This window comes from Epinephelus fuscoguttatus, linkage group LG3, assembly GCF_011397635.1.
Source record: "Epinephelus fuscoguttatus linkage group LG3, E.fuscoguttatus.final_Chr_v1".
Lineage (NCBI taxonomy): Eukaryota > Metazoa > Chordata > Actinopteri > Perciformes > Serranidae > Epinephelus > Epinephelus fuscoguttatus.
In genome coordinates this window covers 2377458-2390188 of record NC_064754.1, presented here as the reverse complement: position 1 = coordinate 2390188, position 12731 = coordinate 2377458, and the positions used below count along the sequence as shown (strand labels likewise).

Below are 12731 nucleotides of genomic sequence, written 5' to 3'. Positions count from 1 at the left end.
TTTCTTAGAGGTAACTTTGCCCCTTTTTGTAGACGTTTTGGGCTCTAGTTTCCCGGTGCGGTGCAGGGTGGCGAACCCCGCACAGAGCTAGTTTCGAGCAACACAACCCAAGGCGCGCTCAGTTTGGTAGTTTGGCAGACCAAGGTGCGCTGAGATGGGTGTGGCGGTGCAGCAGGGGGAGGTGTCGATAGATCCAGCTTGGCGCAGTGACAGTTTCATGCCAAAAGGCTTCGCCAAAGGTGCGCTAAAAGCTCGCCATCTGAAACCAGGTCTACTGTCAGCGCAGGCGGAGCGCAGCCGGTGTAAGCCGAAGTTTGGCTGACAGGCGGACAGTGCGCACACGTCACCAAAACCTCACAGGCAGGTTTCCAAAATATCAGGCACATTAACGATGCAATAAATACCCACAAAACCACTATTCAATGCAACTATCTGCAATCAGCACATAAATGTATCTCTGTATCGACTGTCCCGTCACATCTGGTGTCAGATCAAAGGGGATTGGCACCATTTGGCACGTTTGGCACGCGGAATGGAAACCCAACACACAGCTGCAAACTAATGAGTTCACATCCCTCTCAGCCAACCACAAACAGCCACAGCATCAGATAGGGAGTATATATTCAGCATCTGTCATCTTAGAAAAGTCAAAAGAAAAGAAACAGAGTGAGACTGCGAGAGAGAAAGAGAGAGCGCGCGCACGAGAGAAACGCATCGTTGATTTACAATTGTGGTGACCTCCTCCTAGGCTACCTTTGCATCATCAGCCCGTGGAGGTATATCCGGACACTGCGAGCTTGGACCTCCCGGACCAAAACATTAATTTCCTCCTAAAATTGCAGAGCTTTTAATAAGGTGCAATAAGGTTTGCACCTTATTAAAAGCTCTGCAATTTTATCGAGTGCTCCAGCCTCCTTTCATTTGGGTTCAGTCATTTTTTGAAGTGGCCCAGTTGATGTATTGTCTACTATTTTGTCCTGTGCTTTGAGCACCGATCCAGTTTTATTTTTGGCTGAAGCGCAAAAGTGCCTTTCCTTGACATGTTTTGATTTTGTTTTGCTGTTGTTAAAGGTGGACCCCTGTGACTTCTATTCATGGAGACATTTCTCAGTTTTATGGATTCTCTGTTCCCCATGGAGGCATGCAAGAAAAAAGAAATTTCCTTCAAGATTTCAAGGTAATGCGGGGTGAGTAACTGATAAACAAATGACGTCACTCTGAAGGTGACGTATTCCTTTAAAGCCTTCTAGGGCTCGATGTTCGTCCGTCCAGGACACAAAATGTATTTGTCGTCAAATTCGACTTTTCTGTTGGGTGTTAAAGTCACTGTTCACTCAGGCCTTGTGTTCAACAGCTAGTTTATGTTACAGCTTTTATTTTATAACCATATATTTACAGATTTCTGTGACTCATCAGTCATCTCACTGTTATTCACTAAAAAATTAAAAACCAGTTATAACCAAACTGCATCTCACACAGAGTAGAAAATCCTGTCAGTGTGGTTTCTATTGTTAACGTCTGTTAACTTTTTAATGTCCAGTAAATCAATGACACGTACTGTATCCTGTAGACATGACCAACATGTAACAGTCAGACATTTGTTCCCTTGAATAGAAACACAATAATAAATACAAATTAGATTTTAACTGTGTCCTCTGACACGAGAAGCTGTAGACATGTCTGTACACAGTTGTAGATGTTAAATTAACTTAAATAAAATGCCTCCAGTGCTGTTACATTTGCTCCTACATGTTGGAGCAGATAAAACGTTTGGTATTGTTTCATTTAAAATTGTAATAATTTAATATTATTTGAAAAAGCAACTGATGAGTGTTAACAAGTAGAACACAGATACAGGTTACCTTCATAAAAAAATGGACCCAAATATACTGAACAAAAATCTAAACGCAACACTTGATTTTGATCCCATTTTCACAATTTTGAGTGAAATATCTCAGACCTTTTCATTCCCTGAACAGATATATTGCTCTGAAATTTTGGTCACAAATTTGATCAGATTAGTTTATTGGCTTATGAGCTCTTCTTCTTTTACAAGATGGTCCGTCCACCTGACAGGTGTGGCACATCAAGATGCTGAATAAAGAGCATCATAACTACACAGGTGCTCCTTGGGATGGTCACAGTAAAAGGATACTGTAAAATGTTTGATCATGACACAATGACACAGATGTCACAAGTTTTGAGGGAGTGTGTTATTGGCATGCTGTCTGCAGCTCTGTTGGTGAGGTTTAGTTTCCTCGTGTTTGGTCATGACTTTATCACATACAAGTTCTTTCTGAATAAGAGGAGTCGAGAAGTGGGAGAGTAAGAGTACTCTGTACTACCAGCAGCCCAAAGGCATCATCAAGGTGTGTCAGTGTTTGGTTAACAGTACAGTGACTCCATGCTGGTTGTTCCTTTGTGTTGTGGTCCATCCAGTGGTCGCTCGGTGCCATAACACCAGGAAGTGGAAGCTTGTTGTTGTTGTTACTGTAGTGCAATGAGCAATTGTCAACTCAGCACTGAGGTTCTTATGTTTTTTACCTGTTAATGTTGCACTGAATAACACCAGCACCATTTGACACAACAATTTATGAACTCTTTAAACCTGTCTTGAGAGGACTGAAATAAAAACATGTTGATTTTCATGCAGAATTTTGAGCAACAAAAGAAAATAGGAAAACCACACATTTATTGTTACATTGGAAATGACTTTTTTACAGTTTGTACTGTGTAATCTGCCTGAAGTTTAACTAGATGCTTTTATTGTGAAGCAGCCACAGGAAACACAGTGTGTTTGTCAGGAAATACAACTTATGTATAAACCAGGCTTTTCTGTTCAGTGTTTAATGTTCAAGTCACTGCTTACTCAGGCCTTGTGTTCAACAACTAGTTTATTTTACAGTTTTTATTTAACAATCACATATTTACAGATTTCTGTGACTCATAAACCATCTCACCAGTATCCAACAACACATTAAACCTGTCCAAAGTCACCAGTAATTATCAAACCACTTCCCAGACAAATTAATCAAGTAAAAAAAAAATCAAAAAGAAACATTTGTTCAAAGTCAAACTGCAGCCTGACATATTTGGCGTCTTTACAAACAGTGATTTCTTCTGTCAGTGAGAGTAAATGTCTTAGACTTAGACTTGCTTTATTGTCATTCAACAAATACACCATCGGTGTACATGTTAAACGAAATTTCCTTACTTTGGCTCATGAGTAGATGCATACATAGTGTAACTTACAATAAAATAAAATATAAAACATTGGTATGACTTAAAAAACAAGGTTCAACACAGGTTTAAACAGATATTCTCCACATAAAGTTTGTGTCATGATGCAGAGTTGAAGACATGAAAGTGTCAGATTAACATGCTGCCTGTGTGATGGGATACAAACAATAAAACATCTTAACAATGAAGTGTACATCAGCACAGTGAACAGATTCTGCAGAAAATAAGATGTGAACTATACAGGATTCACAATACATGTTTCTTTGAATAGAAATAAATCAGTACATGAAATAAGTGATTATTTTACTCTGACAGGAGAGATGATCAGAGGTGCAGAGTTTATACCAAAATAATTATCACCAGGACTGAAGTATGGGAAGAGTTTCTCAGTGAAGGAGCAGCCAGTGAAGGAGTAGATAAGAGCTGCAGCATCTACGTCATAAAAGGAGACTAGACCCTCCTCATAATCCACAAACACCCCCACCTTCTGAGGCTGAGGCTGAGACTTCAACGATAGAAGTACTGAAGGACCAGCAAGAGCTTTGTACTCATTTCCATTTCTCAACCATACAGTCCAGAAACCATCCTGAGGTCTCAGTGTGATGTTTCCCTTCCTGTTGATCGACTCTCTGGCCACTCCTAAATCCCATTCAGTCTTTTCTTTAACTTGAACCTCAAAGTAAAATCTGCCTGAAGAGAAACTCTGTTTTGCTAAAATAATAATAAAACGAGAAAATCTCTCTGGGTTGTCTGGGAGATTTTTTCTCACATCACCACATTTCACTTGTTTCCCATCATCAGACAGAATGAGTTTAGGATGTGCTGTATCAGGATCAAGAGTCAAATCCACTGCATACTGCTGGACCCTCTTCAGCTCAGACACAGCAAGTAGCGTCTTAATCTGTTCACTGAGTGTCTCCTCCAGCTGAGACACAGCTCTCACCACAGTCCCCTCATATGATGGTGGACGGACGCTGACCTCTGTCCAGTCCTTGGAGAGTCGAGGAGCTTTCATGGACTGAACACTCTGGAGAAGATGGAGGTGGTCTTCAGAGTGTGAGAGCTGCTCCACTTCAGTGTTTCTCTTCTTCAGCTCAGAGATTTCCTGTTCCAGCTCTCTGATTAAGTCTTCAGCCTGTTTTTCTGTTGTTTTCTGCTTCTCTTCTATCATTTTGATGAGCTCATTCAGGCCTCTCTCAACACACTCCTTCAGAGCAGTGAAGACCTGAACACCTCCTGCTATCTCTCTGTTTGCATCTTTCTCACTGAGGTCAACTGAGTGTTTGATCTCCTGAATCTTCAGTTGTCTCTTCTGGATCATCTGCTGAATTTCAGCCTCCAGCTCAGCCTTCTTTCCTTCATATTCTTCTTTCAGGGGAACAACATCATGTGTCTTGTGGTCTAAAACAGGGCAGAGCATGCAGACACATGTCTGGTCGGTCTTACAGAACAGCTCCAGAGGTTTATCGTGCTTCGTACACATCCTGTCTTCCAGGTTCTCCACAGGGTCGATCAGCTGATGTCTTTTCAGACGTGAAGCTGTCAGATGAGGCTCCAGGTGAGTCTCACAGTAGGAGACCAGACACACCAGGCAGGACTTCAGGGCCTTCAGTTTGGTTCCAGTGCAGACGTCACAGGGAACTTCTCCTGGTTTGGCAGCTTGTTGCTGTGAGCTGCTGCTGCTGCTGGCTTTCTGTTGAGCTGACTGTCTGAACTGAGCAACCATCTCAGAGAACAAAGTGTTGACCCTCAAATCAGGTTTTATGGTAAAAGTCTCTTTACATAAAGGACACTGACACCTGTCACTAATATCCCAGTGTTCAGTGATGCAGTTTTTGCAGAAGTTGTGTCCACATGGTGTGCTGACAGGATCAGTGAACACATCCAGACAGATGGAGCACAGAAACTGATCTTCAGATGGCAGATAGTTTGCAGCAGCCATATCTACACATAGGGTGAAAGAAAAAACATTTTACTCAAAACACAATTTTAATAATTTGTTTCGACTGACAGGAATGTTAGTCCTGGTCTTTTAGTATAACCTTTGATATCGGGCAAAGTAACATTTAATCATACATGCTGTGTTTTGACCTGCACTGAGCTGTGAGCAACTGCAATCACTTAAGTCGTGCTAACGAACTCACCAAACTGGTAAAACAGCACAGAATATGTTCACATCTTGTTGTGTAGATCAGTTTATATTTAAGCAAAGCATCACACTTCCTCCAGCTGCTTCACATTAAAAGCTTCCTGCTGGTTCTCTGTTAGAGGCTTTTATTGTGAAACAACTAGAGGAAGTACAGAAAGCAGTATGTATGAAGTGATCAGTGAAAGTGACCTGACACACAGAGACTGTTTAAAGCTGTCAAAGTGAGCTACTGTACAGTGGGTCTGTGGACAAACAGCCACGGTTATATTGTTATCAGTTTCATGAGTATGAAGAGAAAAGAGTGGAACTTCCTGTCTGAGTGTAGCTGAAGTTTAGTGTTAGTCCTGGTTGTTGAAAGTGTAAATATGATCAGCTGTACTCACCAGTGTTGGGCAGAGACTCTGCTGTGTTGTTGACAAAGACCTGATGAAGTCAGTGTGAATTTTCTTTTAGAGAGAAACAGAGACTTGTCTCCACTGCAGCGTGGCTCACACTCTGACTAACTTAACTCTCATTTCTGGAGTGTGACGTTGAAGTGAACAAGTTCAGGTGCATTCCATTTCAATCCCTCGCCCACTTTCCCTCTGCGAGCGGCCTCTGTGTGAAGTAGGCTGGAACATAATACCAATGGCTGAGGGAGGGAGTGGAAGTACCAATGAAACACACTGTGTATTTCAGTACCCAAACTACCATACTATCCACCTTATCCCTAGCCCCCATGATACCTTGCGTGAATTGTGTGCGCGACTTCCAGCCTTGAACCAAAACTGTCGATTTCCAATGGTAACAGTTTGTTTACAGAACTTTCTTCTTCTTTCCAAGAGCAACTGGGAATAAAACATGGAACACACCACCTGTTACAGCTCAAACAGGATCATGTGATCATACCTCTGCCATCACTGACAGACCTCTCAAAGCAACCGAGCATGCTAACAGTTAGCTCGCCTTGCTCCGTTAAAATATTGCTAACTTGGGGCGTCGGTGGCTTAGTGGATAGAGCAGGTGTCCCATGTACAAGGCTGTTGCCGCAGCGGCCTGGGTTCGACTCCAGCCTGTGGCCCTTTGCTGCATGTCATTTCCCCTCTCTTTCTCTAACTGACTAACTTAACTTTCATTTCTGTGAGTGTGACGTTGCAGCTCTCCTCTTTCCAGTGTTGCTCCGCCTCTCACTGCAGCTCTGTTGGTCAGGTTTTGTTTCCTCCCTCTGATTTACACAGTTATTGGGAAGCACCAGGGTTTTCTCTGGATAATATGGAGCAAAGGTGGAGCTGTGCCTGACAGGTGGGAGGAGTGAGGTGTGTGAGAAGGTGCTGCTTAACTTTAACTATGTGTGTTTGAACTTTAAGGTGCCTCAGCTTTACTTTAACCAGAAGAGTTTAGTTTATTGGACACAAAGACGGAGACCTCACACATTTCTGCAACATGTCAACAGTAACACAGTAACTTCTAAGACTTATTTTTATTGTGGTTCTTCAGGTAAATATGACATATTACCATCAACTCAAACAACAAATACAACATGTGTCATCACCAAGAAAGATCACTCTGAATCAGAACTTCTAAAACCAGAAACAAAAGTTTGCAGAAATGAATGTGTTACCTATGTAATACGATACATAACAATAATAATAATAATAATAATAATAATCTTAATGAAGTAGAAATCAATCACCAGTCTGTAGAAAATAAGATGTGAACTATACAGGATTCACAATAAATGTTTCTTTGAATAGAAATAAATCAGCACATGAAATAAGTGATTATTTTACTCTGACAGGAGAGATGATCAGAGGTGCAGAGTTTTTACCACCATCATAAAGACAGGGACTGAAGTATGGGAAGAGTTTCTCAGTGAAGGAGCAGCCAGTAAAGGAGTAGATAAGAGCTGCAGCATCTACGTCATAAAAGGAGACCAGACCCTCCTCATAATCCACAAACACCCCCACCTTCTGAGGACGCGACTTCACAGAGAGACGGACTGGAGGGTCAGCAGCAGTACAGTACTCATTTCCATTTCTCAACCAAATAGTCCAGAAACCATTCTGAGGGCTCAGTGTGATTTTTCCCTTCCTGTTGATCGACTCTCTGGCCACTCCTAAAGTCCATTTAGTCTTTCCTTTAACTTGAACCTCAAAGTAAAATCTGCCTGAAGAGAAACTCTGTTTTGCTAAAATAATAGGATAAAGAGAAAATCTCTCTGGGTTGTCTGGGAGATATTTCCTCACATCAATATATTTCACTTGTTTCCCATCATCAGACAGGATGAGATTAGGATGTGTTGTACCAGGATCAAGAGTCACATCCACTGCATACTGCTGGACCCTCTTCAGCTCAGACACAGCAAGTAGCTTCTTCATCTGTTCACTGAGTGTCTCCTCCAGCTGAGACACAGCTCTCACCACAGTCCCCTCATATGATGGTGGATGGACGCTGACCTCTGTCCAGTCCTTGGAGAGTCGGGGAGCTTTCAGGGACTGAACACTCTGGAGAAAATGGAGGTGATCTTCAGAGTGTGAAAGCTGCTCAACCTCAGTGCTTTTCTTCTTCAGCTCAGAGATTTCCTGTTCCAGCTCTTTGATGAATCCTTCAGCCTGTTTATATGTTGTTTCATGCTTCTCTTCTATCATTTTGATGAGCTCATTCTGGCTTTTCTCAACAGACTCCTTCAGAGCAGTGAAGGCCTGAAAACATTCTGCTATCTCTCTGTCTGCATCTTCCTTACTGAGGTCGACTGAGTGTTTGATCTCCTGAATCTTCAGTTGTCTCTTCTGGATCATCTCATGAATTTCATTCTCCAGCTCAGCCTTCTTTTCTTCATATTCCTCTTTCAGAGGAACAGCATCACTGGTGTCAGTGGGTTCTCCCATCTTTACTTTCAGTCAGTTATAATAGAGACATGATGTCTCACACATAAGTAAAAAATTACATCTCATTTCTCAAACTTTATATCTAAACTCTGTCTCTCAGGGCTTCAGACAATACAGCAGCTTTACCTTCGCTCTGAGAGGAGGAAGTTCGTCTGTCCTCTGAAGTCTCTCCATCATCACTGACATCCACTGACACTGTGTGAGACAGGTTATGTGTTGTTGTTTGGTGAATATAAGCTTCTGTACAAAGAGCCTGTTCCTTTACAAGTATTGTGTTGCTCATGTCAACTCACTGATTTTGCCTGAAAATACAAAATAAAAAAGTGTGACTGACCTCGTGGTCCTGAGCTGGTGTCTGACAGACTCTGCACCAGATCATTCCTGTTGATCTTCTCTAAGACCTTCTTGCTCACCTTCAGAGCTCCATCAGGTTTGTAGGTGTTCACCATCACATTCACTGTGTCCCATCTTTCTGCTTTCTCCAGTTTGGACACTTTGATGGCTTGGTAGTCTTCCAGGATGTCAGGCTGCTGCAGGTACCATTTGAAGGTCTTAAATTCATCGTCTTTCAGATCCTCCAGAGCGTTCAAAAGGTCCTCTGCCGTCATCGTGGCCTCCTGCTAAAATCAGAGCATTTTGTCAACTGAAGGAAAACTGTCACACAGATGTGTCACAGCAGCAACATGAGTTCTGATTGGCCGACAAAGAGGCTGTGGTGATGTGATTTGTGTGCAGAGTCCGGACAGTCAGACGTATTTACATACGCAAATACACTACGGCTCAAAAGTTTGGGATCACTTGCAAATTTCTTTGTTTTCCAAATAAAAACACATTTTCATGAATTTCACAAACAATTAAAATGAATCAGATGACTTTTAAAGAATGATCTACGTTTTTGCATCGAGGCCTTTTATCAGCAGCTGTCAGTCCTCTGCATCAGTCTCCTGGTGTGGCTGCTAATCCAAGTTCATCATTTTATAATTGATTATTAGAAAACCCTCTTGCAACTGTGTCGCACTGCTGAAAACCTAATAAGGGAGCAAAAAGGGAGCATGGCATTCTTTAGGTTAGTTTAATATCTGAAGTATCAGCAGTTGTTTGTTTGTTTACAGGCTCAAAATGGCCAGAAAGAAAGAACTTCCTTTAGAGACCGTCAGTCTATTGTTGTGCTTAGAAAGGAAGGCTATTCAATGTGAGAAACTGCGAGGAAACCTAAAACCTCTTACCATGCTGTTAACTACTCCCTTCAGAGAGCAGCACAAACTGGCTCTAACAAGGACCGAAAAAGGAGTGGGAGGCTCCGATGCAAGACTGTGCAAGAAGACAAATATCTGAGAGTGTGTAGTTTAAGACAAAGACGCCTCACAGGTCCTCAACTGGCAGCTGCACTACATAGTACCAGTCAAACACCAGTGTGAGTATCAGCAGTCAAGAGGCGACTTCAGGATGCTTCAGAATTGCCAATAAGAAGAAAAGACTGAGATGGGCAAAAGAGCACAGACACTGGACACTGGACGACTGGAAGAAGGTGTTGTGGACAGATGAGTCCAGGTTTGTGGTCTTAGGACCAAACTGAAGAACATTTGTGAGACGCAGAACAAATGAAAAGATGCAAGAACAGTGCTTAATACCATCAGTCCAGCATGGTGGAGGCAGCGTGATGGTCTGGGGGCTTTGGAGGTGGTAAAACAGGAGGTCTGTACAGAGTGGACCTTGAGGGACCCTGAGGAAGGAAAGCTATCACAAGATTTTGCAAAGCCATGCCACACCCTGTGGACAGCACTTGACTGGGGCCAATTTCATCCTTCAATATGTTAATGATCCAAAACACACCTCCAAAATGTGTCAGCAATATTTAAAGAATAAGCAGTCAGACAGAATTCTGACTGTAATGGAGTGGCCAGCACGGTCTCTGGATCTGAACCCTATTGAGCTGTTGTGGGAGCAGCTTGACCGTATGATACGGAGGAAGACTCCATCAAGCCAATCCATGTTGTGAGAGATGCTCCAGGAAGCATGGGCTGAAATCTCATGTGTGATATAGTCTGTCATTTAGAAATTACAGAGCGTAGAGTGCTGTAATGGACCAATCAGACTGAGTGTTCAACAAAGCCGTCTGCGACTCTGCATGTTAGTTACTCCATGTTGTGACTCAGATCACAGACTGGTGTATGAAGAGCTGTGGTTACAGGACAACATGTTGCTGTGAGTCTTTGACAGTCTGGTCATGACTGTTACTGCGTAACAGGGGAAATGGAAGAGGATGTGATGCAAAGAAGAAAGGAGATGGATCCATAGGATTGATGATGACGTCATCAGGGCAAGACGGGAGTAACTAAACGTGCTCCGGTCGACCAGCAAACAATGTACTTTTTATAGTGATCTTCTACTGCTTGCTTACTAATTTTTGTGTTTTTGGTGTCCGGAACACCTGTATCGCCAAACCATTCAAGTGTCAGTCCATCGGACAGAAACGGGACTCCCACCGTGTCACTGTTGGCAGTAAAACTACCATCATGCCGACAAAGGAAGGTGACACCACTACAAACACTGTGGATGATCAGCTCTCCAGAGTTGATATCAAAGATATAATAAGCAAGCAGATGGACATCCTATTTCTGGACACCAATTTTGACAACAAAATCAGCAAAATATTGATGGATTCCCTCATCGAACCTGTTAAAAAGGCCATCGCAGTGTCTGTCACAGAGACGGTAAAGGAAACCATACAGTATGAACTAAAAGACACGGCTGATAAACTATGTGAACTGCAACATAAGTATGACGATTTGATTGATAACCTTGATGAACAAGAACAGTACTCTCGACGAAATTGCCTTATTGTCTTTGGTAGTACCTGAAAAGAGAGATGAGGACACAACCAAAGTCGTTTGTGACATTTTTAAGACCAATCTCAAGATAGAGGTGCAGCCTATGGAGATTGACAGGAGCCACCGCCTTGGTCAAAAGCCTGAAAACCCAACGGCTAAACCGAGGGGCATTATTGTCAAGTTCACCAAATATCATGTTCAGGACAACGTTTTCATGGTGAAAAAAGCACTAAAGGACTCTAAAATGCATATTTTGGAGAACTTAACGACCAAGAGAGTGAAACTGTTGGCTGATCTCCGGGAAAAACACAGGAATAAATTGGCTGCCAGTTGGACTCGAGATGGGCGCATTCACCTGCTGACACACAAGAGAAAACTGCACGTTATCAGTAGACTATCTGACGCCAGTAAGTTGTGCATCACCTGAACTCTAGACACAAATGACTTTGGACTACCTGATCACATACAAATGATTTTATTAATATTTTACATTCCTTTTCATTTTTTCCTACAATCAACACATTCACTAGAGTTACAGAGTCTAGCAGGACAATAATCGACAACATCTTCACAAATTCTCATAAAGCTCATATAGATTCTGGTATAATATTCTCAGATCTAACAGATCATTATCCTATTGTTTTATTCACTGATCTTGTTAAGAGATGATTCCCCCACCAAAACTAAAGTTAAGGTCTTAAATGAAAAATCTTTACAAAAACTATGTGCAAACCTGTGAACTAAAACGTGGGATTCTGTCTATAATTATAAGGACCCGAATACTGCATATGATGTATTAATTAATGAAATCACCGATTCTATGGATTGTACTATACCGGAAAGACTCATAAAGCAAAGTGCCATTAAACAGAAATCCTGGCTTACAAAGGGTATTTTAAAATATATCAATAAAAAGAATAAATTATACAAACGATTTGTTAAAAACCCTAGTGATGCAAATAAAGAAACATATACAAAGTATAGAAATAAGCTCACACAAGTAATTCGCATGAGTAAGCGATGGTACTACACTGAACGCATTAAAGTTTATCGGGGTGACCAAAAGAAATCCTGCAGGTACTAAATGAAATCCTCTGTCGTAAGCATAAAAATACTATTCTCCCTGATACCAAAATCAAGGGAAACTTGAAAATATCACTGGAAATGCCATCAACAATGATGAACTCACCAATAAATTTAATGATCATTTTGTTTCTATTGGAAAAATACCTATCTCAAAAGATTAATCAACCACACAATGCCACATTTAGACAATGTCTCAAAGGCGATTATTTGAACTCTCTTTTCCTTAGGCCAACTGATAGAGACGAAGTGATGAAAATTGTTATGAAATTGAAGAGCTCGCACACAGCTGGTGTAAATAACATTTGTAGTAAAATTCTTAAAGCTATTATAAGTGAAATTTTGGAGCCACTGGTCTACTCTACCAATCTCTCCTTGCTCTGTGGAGATGTGCCTGATATGACAAAAATAGCAAGAATTGTACCAGTGTTTAAGTCAGGGGATAAAAATGATTTACATAATTATAGGCCCATATCTATTTTACCTGTCTTCTCCAAGGTACTGGAGAGAGTTGTCTATAGTAGACTGAGTGACGTTTTAGAAAAATTTAAAATCCTATCT

The 12731-nt window shown here is 41.6% G+C and overlaps 2 protein-coding genes across 5 annotated transcripts in view; both read right to left on the bottom strand.

The window, feature by feature from the left end:
- Positions 1-3538: 3538 nt before the first annotated feature.
- The window catches only part of LOC125886168 (E3 ubiquitin-protein ligase TRIM21-like), a 46866-nt gene continuing 37673 nt past the window's right edge, over positions 3539-12731 (bottom strand). For 2 of the 4 annotated variants that reach the window (XM_049572174.1, XM_049572175.1), the window contains exon 2: positions 3539-5184. In XM_049572174.1, coding sequence (XP_049428131.1) covers positions 3539-5182 — 1644 coding nt within the window. In that variant the 5' untranslated portion in view covers positions 5183-5184. Of the gene's footprint in view, positions 5185-5772; positions 5913-12731 lie in introns of those variants that run through there. The other 2 variants (XM_049572172.1, XM_049572173.1) reach the window with 2 other exon arrangements.
- The window catches only part of LOC125886176 (zinc-binding protein A33-like), a 73637-nt gene continuing 67968 nt past the window's right edge, over positions 7063-12731 (bottom strand). Inside the window, exon 5 of the mRNA XM_049572185.1 lies at positions 7063-7335. Within this exon, the coding sequence (XP_049428142.1) occupies positions 7150-7335 (186 nt within the window). The 3' untranslated portion in view covers positions 7063-7149. The remainder of the gene's footprint in view (positions 7336-12731) is intronic.